Source organism: Onychomys torridus, chromosome 11 (genome assembly GCF_903995425.1).
Source record: "Onychomys torridus chromosome 11, mOncTor1.1, whole genome shotgun sequence".
NCBI classification, from domain to species: domain Eukaryota; kingdom Metazoa; phylum Chordata; class Mammalia; order Rodentia; family Cricetidae; genus Onychomys; species Onychomys torridus.
The window spans coordinates 58,553,692-58,577,318 of record NC_050453.1 but is presented as its reverse complement, the minus strand read 5'-3'; the positions used below and the strand labels follow the sequence as shown (position 1 = coordinate 58,577,318).

At 40.8% G+C, this 23,627-nt stretch overlaps 1 protein-coding gene across 4 annotated transcripts in view; it reads right to left on the bottom strand.

Annotated features, from left to right (window-relative positions):
• Positions 1-23,627, bottom strand: part of Ppp1r12b (protein phosphatase 1 regulatory subunit 12B) — a 219,607-nt gene that overhangs the window by 131,837 nt on the left and 64,143 nt on the right. For all 4 annotated transcript variants that reach the window (XM_036201908.1, XM_036201907.1, XM_036201905.1 and 1 more), the window contains exons 4-10: positions 21,210-21,369; positions 19,295-19,439; positions 17,934-18,008; positions 12,190-12,269; positions 11,407-11,546; positions 3,769-3,881; positions 560-760 (exon numbers count right to left, since the gene is read on the bottom strand). In XM_036201908.1, coding sequence (XP_036057801.1) covers positions 560-760; positions 3,769-3,881; positions 11,407-11,546; positions 12,190-12,269; positions 17,934-18,008; positions 19,295-19,439; positions 21,210-21,369 — 914 coding nt within the window. The remainder of the gene's footprint in view (positions 1-559; positions 761-3,768; positions 3,882-11,406; positions 11,547-12,189; positions 12,270-17,933; positions 18,009-19,294; positions 19,440-21,209; positions 21,370-23,627) is intronic.

Genomic DNA, 23,627 nt, shown 5'->3' with positions numbered 1-23,627 from the left:
GAATTCCAGCACTTGGGAGGCTGAGGCGACAGAGCAAGTCCCAGGCCGTCCTGTCTTCATTTAACAAAGGAACAATAAACCACTAGGTGCTAATGTGCCCAGCTGCATTGAGCTTCAAAGTTCAACTCTGCTTGCAAACATCAAAAGAGTAAGTTTTCCTGATACTGATTCAGAAGAACCATTTTGGGCCATGTTCAACTTTCTGAGTCATTGTTTTGCTCTAGGTAAAGTAAGAAAGAATGAACATAGAATAAGCCAAAGGGAAAAGCTATTTTTAAGACTTTCTTTTTTGGCTGAGAAAAATACTAGCAGATAAATAACTACTTGATGAAACTACTGAAGTGACAAGGCCAATGCCGGATACCAAAGCCCCTCATCCTTCTGTAATGAGGAATTACTTTCATTCTCCATTTTAAAAACATCTTCACAGTCTTTGTTCTTCCACAGTCAACTTGGGGGACTAGAAAATACTTCCATTTGTTGTCAAGATTGAATTTGCACCAGAGAACACTGCCTTGGAATGCCCTGCAGACACCCCCACCCACCCACCCAACTGCACCTTATCTTTGTCGTCCAGCAAAGCTGAGATCCGAGGGCTGGACGAGGATCGGTGGATGGAGGAACCCCGATCCCGAAAGCCTTCCCTGGAGTTGGCCACTTCACTCAGCATATTGTGGCTGCCAGTTTTTCTGAGTCCCAGTCTCCATGAAGAAGGAGATTCGTCTTTGGGCTCTTCTGTCTTGTTGAAAAGACTGGACAACTGTGAGAGAAGAAAAAGAAGGGGAAGTCCTGATGATCTCTTGTGATTTTTCCTCTTTGCTTTCCCACGTGACGAAGCTCAGTGGAGCAGTCTAGGATGTGCTTGCTAGAGGAACAGATAGCTGGCAGGCTTCCTGCCACTGTGCCCACTCACTTGGCAGATGCTAGATGCTCCCAAGGGTTCTTTCTTCAGAAGCCAGCAGTGAACTCCAATTCTTAGTGCTCCTACCCACAGACTTGCTCTGAGAAAAGAAGCCCCTTTGCTGTCCTTGTGAACCAGCACTGTCCCTGAAGCACCAGGAGACTGCTCTGGTGATTCATTTTCTCTTGACTTGCTGGTACTTGGAAGTAAGCTCCTTTTCTTCTCTATGTCTCAATGCACCTATCTGTGAAACTATGGGAATGAGCTTAATGCTTCCCCTGATACAGTCTGAAGAATCAGGGTGAGCTAATGTATAAATATATGTGGAGGCAGTGTTCTTCCATGTGATAAACTATTTGTTTCCTTTTATTGAAAGTAGATTTTTTTCTCACATAATATAACCTGATTACAATTTCCCTTCCCTCTACTTCTTACAGTTCCTTCTGACCTCCTCTCCCATCTGGATTCCCTCCCATTTTATCTGTCACTAGTAATGGGATAATAATAAAATAAAATATAATAAAACAAAAATGAACACATTGGAATTGGACAAGACAAACAAACAGAAGGAAAAGAGCCTAAGAGACAGCACAAGAAACAGAGACCCACTCTTCCTCACACTCAGGAATCCTATACAACACTAAACTGGAAGCCATAATCTACGTGTTGAGGACCTAGAGACCAGCATGCAGGCCCTGTGCATGCTGTCTCATTCTCTCTGAGTTCATATGAGCTTTGTTCATGCTGATTTAGAGGGCCTTGTCTCCTTGGAGTTCTCCACCCGCTCCGGCTCTAACACTCTTTCTGCTTCCTCTTCCACAGAAGCTCTGAGGGGAGGGGTTTGATGGAGAGATCTCATTTAGGGCTGAATGTTCCAAGGTCTCTCATGTGATATGTTAATACTATTGGCAACTCCTCAAAAATCAAACTCTAATATTAAGAAAATAATCTATTTAATAATATTAAGCAGCAATTTCAAAGAGTTTGACATTTTATTGAGCAAGAAGTTTTAAAAGATAAAATTTTTAGAGGTGAGAAGGTCACCATCTTTCTTATTCTGCCTAGACAGAGCACCTTCCCAAGAAGTCAATAGCTCACCATCACCACAATCGCATTAAAAAGAACATCAAACAGCATTTAGAAGGTAGAGGTAGGTAGACTAAGGTTACACTCAGCTACACAGTAAGTTTGAGGACAGAATGGCCTATGGTTACCTTAGACCTGTCTCAAAACCACAGAGAAGGAAAAGAAAGTTTCCAGTGGGATGCAGCTCAGTGGTACTATGCTTGTCTAGCATGTTCAAGACCCTAGGTTCTAGCATCAGCACTAAAAACAAACAACACTTCATGGGCAATTTTACATTGTCATTTTATAAAGCAGGGAGGAGATATGGTTCAGTGGTAGAGTGTGGGCTTAGCATATACAAGCATATACAAGCAAGGCTCAGTCCATAGTGTAGAGAAACAAAGAAAGCAGGCAAACATCACAGGCTAGCATTAGCCCAGAAAGCAGATCAGGGTCTTTAGGATATAACTGGTCCTTCAGATGTCAGGCAACAGTGCCCTTCCTAGGGTTTAGGGACCTTTTTAAAAAATCTTGTGTCTTTCTGCCATAACCAGGTCATGTTTGTTGGTGAGTAGAGTAGAAGTCACTCATCTCCATGCACCTTCCACTCAGATTTTCTCCTGTTATCAGTCATCTAAATACACACTTAGGAGTTCCTTCCTTTTTATAAGCCACTGACACTAATGGGAATTCTTCCTCCTTTCCCAGGATTATTTTAGCATAGAGGACGTATGTGTATTTGTATTTCTTAAGTTGGTTCTGTTTTTTATAAAACGTAGGTGTGCAGGCACACCTAGAAGTAGTGCCAGTATCTGAGGAGCAAGTAAAAGACTGGATAATGAGCAAAGATGGCACTCTATCTAAAGCCTGATTAATGATTCACAATGATGCCTCTAAAAATACACAAGGCCTGGCTAGAGTTTGCTTCATTTCCCCTAAGGTGGCCAATTAAAACCTCTAAGGCCAGCGAGCTTTCCCAATTACACATTCCAAAATCTCAGAGCAACTCTGTCTCTCAGCCAGAAGCCTACAGCTTCTGAGAGGCCTACATAAAGTTGTTACAGGAGTGCTGTGGCATTTCAACAAGTCCTTCTTTTTCCATCCTTGTCCATCATATAGGGCAGCAACCTTACCCTTGAAACTAAACTTTCCATGAGAAGTAGACAAAGAAATTGCCATCAAAACATTTCTGGATGCTGAATGTCTTCCTACCAGTCTACTTTGTATACAGTCATCTTCATTGTCAATAAGAAGAAAACAGTTAAAACACAGAATTTTTTGGCCTCAGAATACTTTCATCCTGTTATTGTAACACATTTGTAGGCATATTTGTTTGGTATTGGTTTTTCAAGGACTTGTGGGGCAATGTTATGGATGTTTTTGTGTCCCTCCAAACTCACATTGAAGTCTTAACCATCACTACTGCATCTGGACACTGGGCCTCCGAGGAAGTGACAAAGATCCAGTGTGGTCAACAGCATGGGGCTGCTGCCCTTCCAAGGGAGGGGCACCAGTGCTCTTTCCACATGCTAAGACACAGCAAGAAGCATCCTCAAGTAGAAGATAACCTTCTGAGGAACAGGACTGGCTAGCACAGTATCCTGGGAACTCTCCAGCATCCAGAACGGTAAGAAGAAAATTTCTGTTTTTTAAGTCACAGTTTATGGTATTTTGATGTACGAGCCTAAGAGAGGCAAGAATGTACTCCTACTGTTTTGCAAGAATGTGTCATTGAGGCCTTTGTAAGTGTGTGTTACTGTAGTAGAGTGAAATACACCTCAAATCCATTCCAAAGTACTCACTCTCCTAGCAGAAGAGGCAGAGAAGGTGTTCTGGGCTGGGGCTGGGATCTGCTCCATGATACGACTCTTGCTTTCAGAGTTGGAATGGTTGACAGTGGCTTCTGGCTTTTTATCTGTTATTTAAGACAAGAGAAGCAATAAATATAAATATGGAAATCGTATCTTTGGGTGTATAAATCCCTTTCTATTAAGAAAAAAGTGTTCTGTCATTATCAAAGCAGACTATTAGGACATGGGATGTCTGAACTCACAGCTGGACAAACCCTAGCAACTGTGAGTAGAAGAAAATAAATTCAAGGTTATCCTTATTTTGGTAGGCTCCAACTTCTGAAAAAAATGTTTCCACATTAGAGTGTGAGTGAGTGTGTATGTGTGTGTGTGTGTGTGTGTGTTTATATCATATGCAAAATTCATCATTATAAAGAATCTGTTCAGTTCTGTAGGGAAGTTGGCTGGGAAATGAAAACAGAAAATATGTAGATAGACTTTGCTTTCTAGGTAATTACAATAAAAAAGAAATTAGACACATTATAATAAAAATACAAGATCTTATGGTTGATTCAGATCAACAGGTGCTGTAGATTTTAAAGAAGGGCAGAGCTTCTGAAAGCTGATACAATCATTCAAGATTCTCTAAAAAGCTCCAGAGAAAGTAGAAAGACAGACTGATGTAGAGGAGGAATGATATCTCAGTGATCACAATCACACATCTGTTGGTTAGTAAGTGACTGGCCTAATTTAAGTAATGAGTAATTCCTGGAGTTACAATAGGACTTAAGAGTAGAAAGGATTTCAAAGATTGTTGATTAAGTTTCAGAACTTTAGTAAATGGACTCACATAACTAGGAGTGGTCCAGCCCAGCAGGGTCATCAATCAGAAAGCTGTCTGCCTTACATATGGCTGTAGAACTAGCACAGAGCCTGAACCTAGTGACTATGATTCTGGTATTTATTCTCTGAGAACAGATCTAGAGTAAACTTCACAGATCCTGAGATAATAAGCTACATCTAACTGTGTGACACTAAGTTACATATCATATTTGAAGCTCTGTTTTCTAATTAACTAGAGATTTAAAGAATTTTTATTTATTTATATATATTTTTAGTGTATGAGTGTTCTGCATTTATACCTGCATGCCAGAAGAGGGCACCAGATCCCATTATAGATGGTTGTGAGCCATCATGTAGTTGCTGGGAATTGAACTCAGGACCTCTGCAGGTGCAGCCAGTGCTCTTAACTGCTGAGTCATCTCTCCAGCCCCTAACTAGAGATTTTAATTTTTGCCTTAGGAGTATTTTTATGAAGATTAGAAATAGTACTTTTAGACTGCATATCACATTGGCTATAGTAAGCCCTTTCTGCTTTTAATACTATCATTTCATAGTTATTATAATGATCAAGGCATTCTCTAAGTACTAAATATATCTAAACTCCCAAGAAATCCAGCTTACAAGCCAAATGAAATAGGTCATTACAGTATTGGCTGCTGATGCATCGGGACTCCCAGAACCCATGACCTCATGTAGTGCCTTTTACACATTGACTCTGGGCCTCTGGGCTTGACCAGGTTGCCCTGAAACATCAGCAATTGTGACACTCAGCCTTGCCCTCTTAACTAATTTCAGATCCAGCTGCCACATGAAGAACAAGGGCAGGCCTGCTCAATAAAAGGAGACACTTGTCCTAACCATCGGAGCCAACCACCAGAGCATGAGCAATGCCATCTGGGACCAACTATCCCTCCATACGCCTTACTAGTGGAAGGTACAAACATGCACACCATTGCCTTAAGGAAGAGACAAGCCTGATCCCTTCCCCAATTGCCAAGCCATAGAATAGCATTCCCATAAAGAGCCTTTGTTTTTTCAGCTCCTTCCCTAACCCACCCACACTGAGACCAGAGTCTTATGTAACTCAGTGTGATGTCAAACTGGCTATGTAGCAGAGGGTGACCTTGAACTTCTGATCCTTCTGCTTTTACCTTCCAATTGCTAAAATTACAGAAGCGTGCAGCAGGCCCGGTTTTATGCAGTGCTGGGGAGCTAACCTATGGCCTTACATAAGCTAGGCAAGCACTCTACAACTGAGCCAAACCCTAGCTCAAGAGTTACTGTTTTAAGCCATTAAGTTTGAAGGTAGTTTATTATGAAGCAACATAGAATTAATATACAAAATACTTAAGTCAGACAAAAAAAGAGAACAAAGAGAAATTCTGATCAAAATGCTTATATTCACCTCAAAATATAATTGATATTTTTAATATAATATCAATGTCTAAGACACATGAGAAGTATAATTTTTATGAGGTTGCATCTATGGATTTCTTAAAATGGGAGAAATGCATTCAACAGATATTTGTTCATGTGGTAAGCAACATCTAGAAAGGCTTAGGTAAAACCCACTTCCATGCACTCGACCAGCATATTTAATGAACACCTACACACAGAAGGCCATATGGCACACACAAAGATGGAGAAAACATGTAAGAAAATTCAAATGCATCCAAAGCTTGTCTATGGGAACAGCAGAATGGGTTAGAAAAAAAACAGAAATAGTTTAAATATTAACTAGCATGAGAAAATTAATATAAAAGAGCGCCAAACAAATAGCCACTAAAATCAACAGAGGAAAGAAACCCATGTATCTACATGGTAAGGTAATAAAGGTTGATTTGAGTTGAGCTCTGAGATATGAGTAAAATTTCAGTTGCCAAAGAACTCCAGAAATGAGTAGGGGAGTTTGCTAAAACCATCTGGCTTCTGCCCACACCAGGGTACTGAAACTGCTCTCTAGTCAGTGGTGACTTCCTAATTGCTGCGTCATCCCCGAATGCTCCCATCACACTACTGCTCATCACTGCTGGCTTTTCTGAGGCAGAAATACACATTTTGGTTTTCCTCAACCTCCTGGTCATATATCTTTGTTTCCTTTACTAACATCACCTCAATTTCGAAACACAGAATGCCCTGAGATTCTTTCTCATATCTCTTCTTTTCTATAATCTTTGGGAACCTCATACTTCTCTACGGGTTTTCAAAAATTATATGTGTGTTTGGCCTGCATGTGTATGTGTACCACATACCTACTTGGTGTCCACTGAATGAGAAGAGAGCATCAGATCTCTAGAAACTGGAGTTACAGACAGTTGTGAGCTGTTGCCATGAGTAATGGGAACTGAATTTGGGTCCTCTGCAAGAATAGCAAGTGCTCTTAACAGCTAAGCTATCTCTCCAGCTCCCCCTTTCTACAGTTTTCATCTTTTATTTCTAATACAGACAATTTCCACTGTCCCCTCCTACTCTGAGTGCTTTACCAGTGAACAGTGCCACTGGCTAGCTATGAAACCTAGTTCACATAATGCCATACAGTGCCAATATCTTACTCTAAAAAGAGAGTGATAATAATATATGCCCTAAAGTATGGTCATGGGATTAAATAAAATTGTTTAAGGGTATTGCAAAGGAAAAAGCGCTATAGAGATGTAAAGTTGTATTGTAATTCCAAGAATGAGTGATAATCTTTCCTACTAGTGAACACCACTGATTGCATTTACCTCTCTCACATGACATGCATTTTATTTATATAATGCCTTCTATTCTCCTACTAGGTATAGTCAACAAAACCACTTAGTGAATATGAATGGTGTTGTATGCTGAAACCTCAAGTATAAACTAAATTCAGTGTGCCCAGAGAAACTGGTAGGTACTAGAGCACAAGTTAAGTGCACAGTGCTAGAGACAGAAATGGAGTGAAAAGCACAGGGTAGGAAAACACAGAAAGGGGCTTGTATTAGTTGCTATCTTCTAACAAAAGCAACTTAAGGAAGGCAGTGTGCCTCACAGTTCTAGGATATATAGTCCATTAAGGAAGGAAAGGTAGAGTCAGGAGTAGAAGTGGTTGGCCACATCATGTCTGCAGTCAGACAAATGCTTGTGCTCAGCTAGCCTTCTCTCTGTCTCTCTATCTCTCTCTGTCTGTCTCTGTCTCTCTGTCTGTCTCTCTGTCTCTCTGTCTGTCTCTGTCTGTCTCTGTCTCTCTCTCTCTGTCTCTCTCTCTCTCTCTGTCTCTCTCTCTGTCTCTCTCTCTCTCTCTCTCATGTAGCCTAGGAACCCAACCTACAGAATAATGCCACCCAAATTTATAGGGTGTCTTCCCACCACAATTATAACCTAGTCTAGAAAGTCCTTCACAGACATGGCCAGAAATTTGTCTCCAAAGTGATTCTAGATCCCATCAAGTTGATAAGATAACCATCACAGGTCTAGGTTCAAGTTCTGAAGACTTAGACCCTAGTTAGTGTCTATGCTCATTGAGAGATGACTGGATCATAAGGGCTCTGACTTCACTGATGATAATGCATGACAGACGCATAACTTGGTGGCATTCTCAGGAGATGGTAGGAGGTAAGTAGGTCACTGGGAGTTGTTGCAGGGTATTTGATCATACTGTGAACCCTGAGATTGCGTTAACTAAATAAAATCAACAACCACAAGTAGAGAGGCACAAGCAACCAGTGACTGGAAACAACCACAGAGTATGAGGGGAAAGTTGGTAGGTCCAAGAAAGATAGGCACAGGAAGTAGAAGGGAGGACTATCCAGTTGGAGGAGTTTTGTTTTCAGACAGAGTAGGACAGGCTCTCTTTCTGAGACAACGGCTGAGAAAGAAGAAGATTGCTCTGCTGCTTTCTCTGCCTCTCTGAGCTAGCAGATTTTTACCCCAGCATCTGGCTCCCGAGTCTTTACTGGTAAAATAAAAGGGCAGTGACTTAGTTAAAACAATATTTGTCTCCCTAAGAGGAGGCAGCTGAGGCAGCGCTGGGATGCCAAGGCTCTCCCAGGCCATGGCCTTAGTAACGAGGTGGCTGTGCAGATGCAGTCAGCAGCTGAGGCACTGGTAGGCTTGGGTGTAGTCACGGTGCAGCAGATATAAAAACAACAGGGAGTATCTTGATTCTGACCCATATCTGTCTCTATTTCTGGGATGTTACAATGTGAGCATCTCTGTTCCACCACACCTGACACTATGATATTCTGCTTAATCACAGGCCCTGAAACACAGAGCCAGTTGACCGTGGACTGAAATCTATAAACCATGAGTCAAAAATAAATCCCCTCTTCCATAGTTCCTCTCGGGTACTCATCACAATATAAAAGACATTAATATAGGCTTCAACTCTTCTACCTTCCTGTATCAGAAAAACACTTGACTCTTCTAGACCCTACACTTTCTAAAAGAACCTACTCAACAAGTATTTATGATGGTTTGATATGAATCTGAAGGCACAAATAAACATTCAAGGCCAGGAATGCTGAGGTCATATTTGAGGAAACCAAGCAATCCAATTTAGCTACAATATGCTCTTGCCTAGGCAGAGCAGTGGAAATGTCTGTTGGAGCTATATCTGAGGCTTTGAAGGCTAGGCTCCAGGGTTTGGGACTTACTCAGCACACAAAGATGGAATGAGGGCGCTGGCCATAAAAGATTGCTAAACAGAAGTATACTTTGATCATAAGGGTGTTGTCAATATTTTATTCCAATAGCAGTCTGTGCACTGGATAGTTTTAGGTAAACTTGACACAAATTAAAATCATTTGAGAAGAGAGAACCTCAATTAAGAAAATGCCTCCAGCTGGGTGGCAGTGCTGCATGCCTTTAATCCCAGCACTTGGGAGGCAGAGGCAGGCAGATCTCTGTGAGTTTAAGACCAGCCTGGTCTACAGAGCAAGTTCCAGGACAGCCAAGGCTACACAGAGAAACCCTGTTTAAAAAAAAAAAAAAAAAAGAAAGAAAAGAAAAGAAAAAGAAAAAATGCCTCCATGAGATCAAGCTATAGACAAACTTCTTGTACATTTTCTTAATTGGTGGTTAATGGGGGGAGGGCCCAGTCAATTGTAGGAGGTGCCATCCCTGGGCTGGTGGTCCTGGGTTCTATAAGGAAGCAGGCTGAGCAAGCCAGTAAGCAGCACCCCTCCAGAGCCTCTGCATCTGCTACTGAATCCAGGTTCCCCTGTTTGAATTCCTGTCCTGACTTCCCTCAGTGATGGACTATGGGTAGAGAAACATAGGGCAAATAAAGCCTTTCCTCCCAACTTGCTTTCGGCCACTGTGTTTAATCATAGCAACAGTAACCCAAACCAAGACAGTCTGTAAGGAATAAGGGCTGAGGCAGGGGTATAAATCATGAAGCAACAGCAACAGTTCTGGTAGCTCCCTCCCATTTTCTTAATACCATAGTGACTAACAATAACAACAACAAAATGTAACATAGAACAAAACCAAGCATGAACTCCAGATACTGTGTGAAGACTAGACTATGAAGGTACTTGGTAAATAATACAAATAACAAAAATACACATTTGTAACTTTTGGTGGGTGTAATACAAGCATTTTCAGAGCAAGATACAAATAATTAACAATAGAAAAAAATTAAAAATTTTAAGTGGCTTCAGAGATGGACAAACAGTCAGGATCACTGGCTGCTCTTCCAGAGAACCTGGGTAACATTTCCAGCTCCCACACAGCAGATCAGAACCGTCTGTAACTCCAGTTCCAGGAGACCTGATGCTCCACAAGTACTGCATGCATGTAGTGCACAGACAAGCAGGCAAAACTCCCATATACATAAAAATAATAAATAATTTAAAGGAAATCCAAGTCTCCATGAATAAAAAGTCAATTCCCCTTTACTGAAAACTTACCTGGCACCTGCCTTCTCTATAAAACTAATGGCATCTAACTTCCTTTGATGGCAGTCAATGAACCTCAGATTAAGACATGAAGAGCAGTATTGTCACTGATTGAGAGAAACTATCAGCAAAGCCAAACAATGACACACAGCCTCAGTCCTTCAACTTACAACAAACTAGAAATAATTTGGAAACAAAAACTATGATTTTGCATTTGTGCTAAATATATATAGTTTTTGGGTTTTTTTTTCTTTTTTTTCCAGGTCTGTGTCCTTACATTTTCATCATTTCCTAAACAATATAGTATGGGAGTTATTTACACTGTACCAGACAATATAAGCAGCTGAAAGATGGTTTGAAGTACACAGGCAGGTGCACACAAGTTCTATGCAAACATTGTACCAACATACATGAGACTTGCACATCTAAGGATTTTGGTTATCTCCTGAGCAGGTCTCCCATGACACTGAAGGATAAATGTATATATTATTAATAAGAGTAATAAAAAGAAGTCTGATTTGTTCTTTCACAAATTCCCTCACTCGGAAACTAAAGAAGTTTGCAAAATAGGAAAATAAATTAGGATTCAGTTTTCAGAATCAGAGTAACACAATAACTAAATGAAAAATTTTCCAGTGTGTTGAAAACATTTGGCCTAAAGTCTCTCTATAAGCCCCATGCCTCTCAGCATACTGGCTTCCTGGACTCTGTGGTTGACCTATCAATCTAAGGGTAGGGCAATTGGCTCCCTCATGCAAGATTTCTCTACGTACCTCACCATATGGCTGCATTAGAACTGGCAGGTACATTTTAACTGAGCTCAAGGCTTTTATAAGCATACTGTCATTAGCAACTCAATCTCTTGAGAACTGTACTTCAAGCTCTCTCTGGAAGCCTGTGAGGCCTGAGCAGCCTGACAGGCAGTGAACATGAAGGGCCTTTTCATTACCTGCCTCCTTCTCAGTTTCTGATTCAGAAACTTCCTCTTCTCCTTCCTCTTCCTCTGAGCTAGAGCTGCTGGAGTCTTTGTTTTCTTCCTCTGTTTCTTGGGACTTGGGGCTCTCTTCCTCATAAAACATCTTCTCCTTGCTAAATCAATTTGGAAGCAATTCAGAAAGGACAAACCATTTAAGTTCAGTGACAATCAGATTAATAAAAGGAACAAGTCTATAAATCTGTATGTAGAAGCAACAGTAAAAACATGGAAATCTTTCTTAAACCTGTATGTTTTCTTGGACCCTTGGCTTTTCAACAATGTAAGGTTTATTATTGACTTTAGAACATGACTCAATGATATTTTGTCTATTCAACATACAGATAAAAGAGAACCATGAATAAAAAGGGTAAGATAGTAATGGGGCAGATAAATATTTGTCATCAAACAAATCTTTATGAGTTTTATTATATCCCAGAAACCTTGCTAGATACTGAAACAGTGGTAAACAAAGGGACAAATTCTTGAGCTGAGGAAACGCCCAGTCTAAGAAGTGGGAGGGCAGGACTAAGAACCTCCAGGCAAGGCTGAAAGAGATGATGCCCACACAGTTTCCCAGGGTAGAGTACAGTCATTCATCCTCAGCGCCCCCATATCAGTGCCATCTCCCCTTACCCCAAAACACTTCCACTTCTGAAGATCATTTGACTAAAATCAAACACTGAATCGTTTCAACATCAAAATTCTCAAGCATCACCCAGGCAGAACACCAAGCCCATCTAATTCCTTGTATCTTACTTCTTAAAGAGTCCACTCTGAAACTTGCGGTTCAGGTCTGATTCAATGAGCTTATTCCGCGTCTCCTTTTCACTTCGAAGCTAGAAATTGAGAAAATAGAGAGAAAAGGAAAGAAGGTGACTATTTGCGGAAAAACCAATAGTATCAAGAAGTGCCAAAATGGTACCATCATTCTGAAAAAATAAAAAAACTTTAAAAACAGGACAAAATCGAAGAGGTAGAAGAGAATCCAAGAAAAAGACAAGCACACTGAGTGGTGGTGGTGCACACTTTTAATCTTAGCACTTGGGAGACAGAGAGAGGCAGATCTCTGAGTTTGAGGCCAGCCTGGTCTACAGTGTGTAGCCGGTATCTTTACATGTTGCTTGTCATGGCGGCGGCTGGCAGTGTCTCCTGACTCAGCCTTCCTGTTCCCAGCATTCTCCTCTCTCTTTGTCCCACCTATACTTCCTGCCTGGCTACTGGCCAATCAGCACTTTATTTATTAACCAATCAGAGCAACAAATTCACAGCACAGAGAACATCCCACAGCAACAGTGTGAGTTCCAGGACAGCCAGAGCTACAGAGAAACACTATCTTGAAAAACCAAAAAAAAAAAAAAAAAAAGACAAACATATAATCACTGTGCACCATGTCTCCTTGGAAGAAAGTTAACAGAGGAAAATCTTTATCCAAAGTAGAAGTGAGACCATGGTCCTGGAAAGTCAAGAAAATTGTCCCTTCAAAATCTCAAATCAAAGCAAAATAGAAAAATAAATAAATAAAAAACCTAGCTTCTAAAGGATAAAGAGACAAAAGGAACCTGGGAAAAATTTTATTATCCACACACCAAAATAAGTTGTTAATAATTTTAATGAAATTGCAGGCAGATATTATATGAAAAATAAGTTATTATTTCTTCTATTAGATGTATGCTATTAGAATTGGTCTGATATTTAGATGTGTATTCTAGATCAGCAGTTCTCAACATAATAGTAGTTCTCAACAACACTGCAGTTATGAAGTAGCAATGAAATAATTTTATGGTTGGTGGTCACCACAATATGAGGAACTGTAGGTTGAGAATCAGTGCTCTAGACAAAATATACTTAAGTCCTTGGGGCCTAAAATCATGCAGAGGACAAAGAGAACCACCATCCCCTTTAGTATAGTAAGGTTATGTTGTACAGCTGGGCCTGGGTGTGTAAACCTATCACACCAGTCACTAGGGAGGCTGAGGCAGAAGGACTGCAAGCATTCCTAAGCCTGGGCTAAGGAATGAATTCAAATGGTTGGAGAGATACCATTTATGCTCCAAATCCAATTCTGTTAGTTAAAGGGCGTGGACTGTGGACTAAAATCTCTGAAATCATGAGTCAAGATAAATCTTCCCCCTTACATAGTTCCTCTCAAGTACTCATCACTATAATATAAAGACACTGATACAGGCTCCAACTCTTCTAACTTTCTAATCAGAAAAACACTTCACTCTTCTAGACCCTAAACTTTCTACAAGAACCTACCCAAAGAGTATTTAAGATAGTTTGAAATGAATCCGGCTGGGCGGTGGCGCACGCCTTTAATCCCAGCACTCGGGAGGCAGAGCCAGGTGGATCTCTGTGAGTTCAAAGACAGCCTGGTCTATAGAGTGAGATCCAGGACAGGCACCAAAACTACACAGAGAAACCCTGTCACAAACCCCGCCCCCCCCGCCAATAAAAGAAATGAATTCAAAGGCACAAATAAACACTCAAGGCCAGGAATGATGTGGTCATATGCTGTGGGATAACGCTTTTGTACACTAGTTTAATGAAATGCTGATTGGCTAGTAGCCAGGCAGGAAATATAGGCAGGATAAGAAGACAAGGAGAATTCTGGGAAGAGGAAGGCTGAGTCAGGAGATGCTAGCCTGCCGTCCAGACAGCAGTATTTAACGGCATACAAGTAAAGCCATGGAACACATGGCAACATATAGATTAACAGAAATGGGCTGAGTTTAATTGTAAGAGCTAGTCAGTAGTTAGCCTGAGCTAATGGCTGAGCAGTTTTAATTAATATAAACCCCTGTGTGTTTACTTGGGTTTGAGCAGATGCAGACTGGATGGGACATAGGAAAACTTTCAGCTACAAATGGCACCCAGACATGGGGCAACTTCCACTCAAAACATGAGAAAGCTTTAAAAAAGGGTTCTAAAATGGAGCCAAGAGCAGCTTCCTAGTTGTGTCTTTCAGGAAAGCTGTGATACAGAGATGCAACAGCCTGTGGGTTCATGGCGTATGGGCTTGAGTGCAGCAGCACAGCGGATTCCTGCCACTGTACACAGTGGCATCTGGGATCCGCGCAGTACATTGTGTGGTGGATTTAGTTTTTGATAGTATAAAAAAAGGGGGAGGGGGGAGTTCCTGGGCTACACACCCCTTTGATAGAGGCATAGATCCCCTGCCTCCCAGAATCAGCAGAAAATTATTTCCACCATGTTGGAAAGCTGAGGTGGGTGGAGCCAGCAGCCAAAGCTGCCATTTCAGTCCTAGTCATGATGCAGTTTAAAGCAACAGATTCACAATAAAACAGATTCAGATGAAATAAACCTCTAAATGGCTTACAGTATATGTAAAACTGTACATAGACTTGAAAGAGAGAGGAAAAGGAACATAGACAGTTATATAAAGAAATAGTTTTTAAAAGTCTTTAAAGAGATAGTAAAAATAATATAAAAAATATGAATATCACACAGAGAGTCTGGGTTATGTTGTCTTTGGGATTTTCAACTGCAGAGAGACATCTGATTGTAAAAGCTGCTGAGTTAAATTAATATGTATATTTTAAAGATATCTTGATTTCAAAATTTATGTCTAAGGATATGTTGCTTTGGAAAAGAGGTTCTGCTTTTGTTTTCACAGAAGATGAGAACCTGTGGATTGCTTCCAGGATAATACAGTTTGACCAGCCAAGACCCCCTGAAAGGTCTCCAGTGACACCATGGCCCAGATGATCCAACATCCAGAATGGTTTCAAGGCAACTGGCTCAGACAATGCAGCCTCATAGACTATTCCCATTAGGACTTGACCATAATTCTTAATTTTCTCAGGATCCCCATAAGAATAGAGCACCCTTTATCAGCAGGAAGTAGCCTAGAAAACTATGCCCACATTCCCCAAAAAATGGATTATAGATGTTTGTCTTTGTTTAGGTTGTTGGTTATAGCTGGTTATTGGTCATAGTCAATGCCTTTCTAAAGAAAAATGGGGGTTATGATATACGGTAGATTACTGAATCTATTTTTAAAGAGCAACTTGTTTAAAATGTTTTACATGGCTATGGATTTTAGTTTACTGACACAAATTTAGAAGCAATTTTGTTATACTTTATATATATTTCTACTCTCATTTAAGGTATTTTGTTTATGTAACTCATTTAAATTATAATGGATAATTAAATACAGATTAATAATTAGTCTTCTATGATAGTCAAACTTATAGTCATGTTAAGTTTTCTAGGTATACATAGATATAATTCAATTAGGTAGGCAATCTTCAAACGCTTCAAAGACCTACAAAATATGGCATTTAAAATGTTTTAAAAACTTAGACTTTCTGGACAGTGAGACACGTCTGCTCCTGGCAGCATCGATTTATTTCACAGAGAAAGATGGGCATTGAAGACTCCATTATGGAGTTTATCTTCTTGGCAAAAATAGCTATTTGGGCAAGAAAGTGTTCTTGCCTGGACTGCTTGACAAAATGTTGTATAGACTGGACACACAGGGCCCACAGGAAGGTGACCACTGAACTTTGCAAGGCAAAATGGTCCTTCAGGTAGGTTCCTGCTTCACAGAAGAAACTGCCAGATATTCTATAGGACTCAGAGAGAAGTGACTGAGAGACTAGGCCTATGGGCTGAAGATGGACAACCCAACATTACAAAAGAAATTTAGATGACTGTCCAGGCAACCAGCTGTCTCTGTCATTCTAGATTTTTGGAAGTTGCTTACAATGCACTTCCTATTTACTTAGATAATATTATATCCTTCTAAGGTCTTTGATGTAGTTGAAGACTAGATAGTTAAAATTTCCTTAGTCATGATAAAAGGTAAGTTAGATATGAAACCTTAGACTCACAAATATAGGATAAACAGAATATTTTCTTTGAATTTGAGAAATATAAATAGACTAGATAATTGTTTTGTTATATATAATTTTACTATGTTAAAGTTAAAACTTTCCTTTTTAATTAAACAGAACAGGGGAAATGTTGTGGGATAATGTTTTTGTACACTGGTTTAATAAAACACTCGATTGGCCAGTAGCCAGGCAGGAAGTATAGGTGGGATAAGCAGACAAGAAAAATTCTAGGAAGAGGAAGGCTGAATGAGGAGATGCTACCCTGCAGTCCAGGGAGGAGCATGTAACAACACACAAGTAAAGCCACGGAACACGTGGTGACATATAGATTAACAGAAATAGGCTGAGTTTAAGTGTAAGAGCTAGTCAGTAGTTAGCCTAAGCTAATGGCCACACAGTTATAAATAATATTAAGCCTCTGTGTGATTATTTTATAAGCAGGCCACGGGACTGCAGGGCCCAGGCAGGACTGGAGAAACTTCTAGCTACTGTCATATTTGAAGAAATCAAGCAATCCAATTTAGTGATTTAGGCAATTTTTATGTGACTCTAAATTACTTTAGAGGACAAGATTTTACAAAAACACAAAAATTTAACTATGTAAAACGGAGCTTTAGCCTAAGGAAGGCTGCTGTTGCTAATAGCATTAACACTGAATTTGGAATGTCGTAGCACTTAGCTGATCCTAAATACTCAGCAAGGAAAACAAATGAGCCATAAGTTGTTCGTCTGAACTTCATGTACGTGGCTTTCTAAATGAGCCTTAAAGTAACAAGAATTCTGCTGGGGGGGGGGGTATAGATGGCTGAGCTGCTCTTCCAGAGGACTTCCCAGCACCCACATGGCAGCTCACAACTGTCTGCTATGTACCAGGTGATCCGACACCTTTACATCAATGCACATAAAATAAATTACTTAAAAAAAGAGTTCTGCTTCAATATCCAGACATGATGCCAAATACTCCTCACATTGGTACATTGATCTGTCACATCTCTGAGTTATACAGTTCTGAATCAAAACCCACTCTATTTCCCACATTTGTCCTAAACTTAAGTTCACATACCCTGCACTATATGCAAGCAGAAAAAATAAAGGAAAGCTGGTATGTTTTTTTTGTTTTTCTTTCTGTCCTACACTAATTTCATTCCCCTGTCCACATTACCCATTGGCAGAAAATGTGAGTTGGTCCCTCTTTACTTGTGTGCCAGAGGTAGTTTTCCATTCATGAGCAGCACATATATGTAGCTCTTCTGCAGAGCACCAAGCAGAAAGGCAGATGAAATCAATGATGGGTTTATAGTAAGGAGGAGAGAGGAGAGGACTGTTTCATCCATCTGAAATAAGTGTGAATGACTACTAACCAAGGACTGTCCAACACCATGTGACACCTGCAGTATTACTTCCTTCCTTCCTCTCTGTAATCGACTTCTAGCTGCCTGTATGCTATTTCATGCTAACTAGCTTTACAACCTAGTCTCTTTAAGCAGACTATTGACAATTTCTGAAAGGAAAAAATAACATCTGTGGAATGCAGATACACCCCATTCAACTCTGAACCAATGGCACTGAAGCAAGAGACAGAGACACCCAGGGTAAACTGTAAACTGCTAAGAAAGCCTTGAAAGCATCAACTAGACTTACCACAGTTTGCTTTTTCTGAAGCATCTCCAAGTGCTCCACAAGACCTTCATCAGCCACATCAAATGGCGTCTGGCCCTAGCAGGACAAAGGGGCACCATGACAGATAGAAAACAGAAGCAGCAATCATGTGACTTCTTCAGGGACTATTCTCTATTTACTTGCTGTCTTTTACTCCTATGGCACAAGCTGAATGTCCTTTATCCAAAATGCTTAGGGGCAGAATGCTTTGGACTTTAGAATATATATACACACTCATCTTGAGACCAGGACCCAAGTACAAACATAAAATCAATTTATATTTCACATATAGCCTAAAGGTAGTTTTGTATAATATTTTATGGTATGGATAAAAATTCATGGTATGGAATTTTCTACTTGGGGTATCATATCAGAGCTCACAAAATCTCAGATTACAAGCATTTCAGATTTTAGACTTGGGTTAGAGATGCCCAACCCATAGCTGACGCCATGATCTGTCTGCTCTACGTTGAGATGCCTTCATACATCACAGAGGAGACGACTTAAGAAACAGCAAAGGGTTTAACCAGAGTTTGTTGGGCCAAACAGCAGTGAGGAGATGTTGCAGTGGCACTGTTTCTAATGCTATGGCCTCTTGACAAATAATCAGGGGAACCCTATTTATACCTGGTCTAAAGTGATATTGTGATGACAAATTCAGAAAGTGCCCTTTAAAGCCTCAAAGGAAAGTTTGGGGCACACCCACACCAAAGACCAATAGGAATGAGCTCCCTTGAAGAAAAGAGGGAAGACAGGCAGATTATTTCTTTTGGGAAACACCAGTACAATTACATGCTCTGACCTATAGTCTAAGGATGAGACCTGGATTCAGGAGTTATACGAGACAGACAAAACCACGTGTCTGGACTCTAGAAAATCAAGCAATGTGGGATAAGAGTTCCAGGGCTTCTAAGTTGTTTGCAGTGAGACTGAGGACTGCTTTCAGTCAAAACTGAACAACCTTTGCCATTAGCGATGTTCTTGAATTACTCCATGTGCAGAGAGCTCAGCTGTTTAAAGACTGGGTTGAAAAAGTAGTAAAAGATTTCATATCTCACCATAGACAGGACATTAGGTTCTCAAAGTTCATTTGTTGTCAAGAGCAGCTACCTTTTTTCATTTCCTTTGGTTTTAGGGGCTTCAGCACAAGCAAAACCAGACGACATGGTTGGTGGACTTTTACTTTACTGACAACAAGCAGCGAGGCAAAGAGGTGGAGGACAGCACCGCTACAGTGATGCGCACCCCCAGAACAGCCAACTGGGTTTCAACAGAGCCTTGCAGCCTAGGCCAGGCCTAGGCACCTGATCTCACTGCCCTTTGAGAGGGTCAGGCTCACTAACCAGTTTGTTCCGGATATCCATGTCACAGAGTGCTTCTGCCAGGATAGAACACGCCTCTTTCACTCCCCAGTGTGCAGCGGCATGAAGAGGAGTCCAGCCATCGTGATCCTGAACATTGAGCTCATAGCCAGCCTGAATCAAAAGTCTAGAAGGGACCCAAAAAGTACATTTATGCCCTTGATTTTATAGTTTCTACTACATAAACTATCACTCCACTAATACTTCAGTTGCGATATAGCCTCCAGATATCCCGTGATTCCTCATTCCTCGAAGGAATAGCCTGCAGTTCATATTACTACTTTGAGCACCAATTACAATCTTTACTGAACCTCTCTGTAAGATTACACATATGGCATTCCCTACACATATCCATGATACCCTGTGGTTAGTTTCTGTCAATCTGACATAAACATGGATTACCTAGGAAGAGAGAACCTCAACTAAAGAACTGCCTCTACCGGATTGGCCTATGAATATGCCTGGGGGGGCATTTTCTTAATACCCACTGTGGGCAGTGCCATCTCTAGGGAGGTGGGTCTGCACTATATAAGCCAAGCAGCTGAGCAAGCTAGAGGAAGCAAGTCAGTAAGCAGCTTTCCTCCTGCCTCTGCTCCTGCCTGAGTCGCTGTCCTGACTTCCTTCCCTCGGTGATGGACTGCTATCAGGACATACAAGGCAATAAACTTTTTCCTCCCTAATATTGCTTTATTTGTGGTGTTTGTTACAAGAGGAATACATAGAGCAGTGTGTACCTAAGATTAACTAAAATCTAATTCAATTAGCCAAGTTACACAACTCTACTACAGGGTATACTTTCCATTTTCCAGTTCAGAAAGGAATTCACATATAAAATGAGGACTCAAATATCTCTAGGATACTTTACCAATGAGCTTTGTAGGTGACCTTTATAAAACATGACTGTTTTCTGTAGAATCAATCCCATACCTCCAATTCTAAAAATACACACAGAGGGTTCTAGCTAACCATAAAGCTACAGACTGACTTGCATCCATGTTATGCAAGAGGAAAAATATGATTCCTAAAATTCAGATTGTACTGTGCTGGCCTTTCAAGAACTGAGCAGCATGACTACCATGTTCAGGCAGAAATAGGAAGAGCACCAACACACTATATTAGGTAGAATGTGAACACTGGAAGAGTCTAACAACTGTACATATATAGTGCCATTAGCACCCCTGTGTCCTGGAAATCTAGTCGACACTGGTCACTGCGAGCCACATAATGCATGACTGTAAGAAGGGTGAAACAAGTAACACAGCAGAGGCTAACTCTCTCTTCCTGCTCTTTTAAATTAAATTTCTAAATTGATTCATTTGATGTGCATGTGAGTATGTTTGGAGGGGTACATACATGCCACTGTGCGCAGCTGGGGGTCAGATGACAACTTGGAGGAATCAATTTTCTTTTTCTAGCACGTAGGAGATTGAACTTAGGTCATCAGGTTTGGCAGCAGATGTTGTTACCCATGGAGTTGTGTACACACACACACACACACACACACACACACACACACACATCTCATATGAAAACTGGATATTGCATACTCAAGATCTATAATTGATCTAATGAGCCCAGAAATCATCTAAATCATAGAGCCAGAAAGGTCACAGGTCTGTACAGTCAAAGAGGAGGAGGTTTCAGGCGTGCCGATGACACATCACAGACCTGAGAGAGGTCTTCCAGTGCCACTGTGCCTCAAGTGTGTCTAACATCATGTACCTGAGGAATAGGGACCCTAAGAGGAAGGGGGACCGCCCATGAAGGAACACCAGCAAACTATGAGGAAAATTTGCAAGGAAAAAGAAAGCCAACGAGAAAATCCACCATAGTTAAAAAGGTAAGAACTTCTGCTTCTAAAACTCATCTCTCTCCTCCCAGTAGCCCAGCTACATACCTGAGGACTTCAGAGTAGCCCTTGGCAGCAGCGACATGCAGGGCTGTGGCCCCAGAGCGAGCCTGCCTTACATCTTCTATCTTCCCGCTGTTGAGCCACTGGCGTGCATCCTGCAGCATCTGCTGCTCTTCCTCCTTTCTTGACTGCTCCAGGTCAACACCTACAGAAAGAAGCCAGACACCAGACAGCGGTGTTACTAAAGTCACCATGTCTGACAGGGATTCCCTTTCAAAACATACAGACATTACCACAAATACCAATTTCCTCATCAAGCTGTCAACTCATTAAATTTAAAGCAATGGCATTTGTATTACAAAATTAGCAATGCTAAATAGCTAGGCTAACCACTATGTGGTACACATTCATGAAGAGGACATACCTAACATTGTTTTCAACAGAACATAAAACCTTGATGCTCTTGGCTCTTTTCCACACAGATTACTATCAAAAGTCTTCATTTCAGGTAGGATATACTGTGGAAAAGTGCACTCCTCCTAAAGCTTATTTCCATATGCACTTGCAAACACTTACCTGAAGCTACATAGAGCAACCAGAGATTAGCAGGTGACCTGAAGGCAACACTTAGAGTCTGCTTTTAAGGCAATGGAGATTTTGTTTCCCTTACAATCATATGGAGGTACACCCAAGAGTTCTTCCCTTTATCCAACAACTCTCCAATATCTAGGCCACTAAAGAAGGCCCTTAAGAAAGGACATTCTTCATTATACAAAATAATGAAATGTTCCGAATACAAACACACCCATTCAAAAGGTTCCATACTCAAGTGTACTTTATCTGAGCTTTTAGTATTCGTTTTGGCTCTTAAATAAGAAGCCACGAACTGTTAGAGAACTGTCTATCTGGGGAGATGCACAGGGTAAAGAGGAAGCCTGTTTAGACTCAGTGAAGCATACAGACAAATGCTGTTTCCACAGAGCAGAAGGTAAGACTCAGCAATCAAAATCAACAGAGAGGATTCTTAAACTAAAACCTAATTTAAATTTGTAAACTGTAAAACATTTTAGGAGATGGATGGGGGCTGGAGAGATGGCTCAGTGGTTAAGAGCACTGGCTGTTCTTCCTGAGGTCCTGAGTTCAATTATCAGCACCCACATAGTGGCTCATCACCATCTACAACTGTAGTCCTATGGCATCTAATACCCTCTTCTGATGTGCAGATGTATATGCAGACAAAATAATCATACACATAAAATAAATAAATCCTTTTTAAAAAACATTTTAGGAGATGAAATGAGTGGGATGAGAGGATAAACTTAGTATAAAAAAATTTAAATTCAGTAAGGCACAAAACCACAGATGGGCCTTAGTAATAGCATAACCTAAACTATCCATCACTTAAGGCAGGCTTAGTGTACCTCCTATAAAAGGTGAGATACTTCACGTTTCCTTGCAGATTTGCCAGTCCTATGGTTTGTCATTACTACTCAACTCTGCTGATGCAAGATAAAAGCAGCTTTGGATAATAAACAAGCAAGTGTGCCCAGTCTTGGCCCTAACTGTTCTAAAGGACCATAGCACGAAAAGACACTAAAGCTTTGGAAATAACTTCTGGTTATTTAGAAGAGCTTTCCCTATCTCAAATCGCTACAGATCCCATCCAGAGTTTCATGATAGTTTTAACAGAATCCTAAGACCTGCTGTCCATTCAAAAGCTAGGTGTGGTGGTGCTTGCCTGTAATACTGGTGGGGAGAAAGGAGATTTGAGGCATCTGTCCATGGACAGCCTGGACAATACTGTATATAAAAACAAAACAAAATGACTTTGAGGTGTCTAATAGGAGAACCCCACCTTATGCCCAGAAACGAGTTTCTTCTAAAACTACAAAATAGGAATAAACAATTTCAGAATGTATTCTTCTAAGTTAGGTTTCTTACCTCAAGAAACTATGAGAACCAGGCATGATGGCTCACACCTGTAATCTCAACATAGGGAGGCAAAGGCAAGAGGTCTGCTGAAAGTCTGAGGACAGTCCAGGATACAGAGTGAGCTCTGGGGCATGTGTGGCTAGGAAGTGAGACCCTGTCTCTCAAAAACACAAACATAAAAACAAAGAAACTATCAGAACAGTCTCCATGGTTACTACAGCTGAAGACCCTTTCAGAGGTCCTAGTAAACAGCCTCCCAGCACCACTTGTAGCTCTCAAAGGAAAAAGACACAGTCACAAAATGCACTTGGCTACACTAGATTCCAGCCCTTCTTCAGCCCATCCTGTGCAGCAGAAGTAATACAATGTACACACACAAACAGAACAGTACACAATCTTCCTCTGGTCACTCCTAACTCCAAGATCAGTACACAACCTTAGAATAGCAAAGACAAGAAAGGCCTGGTCATCATTTGGGCATTTGGCCTAGGCTTGTATGAGTTATTAAGAGGTCTGATGACGAATGCTGTG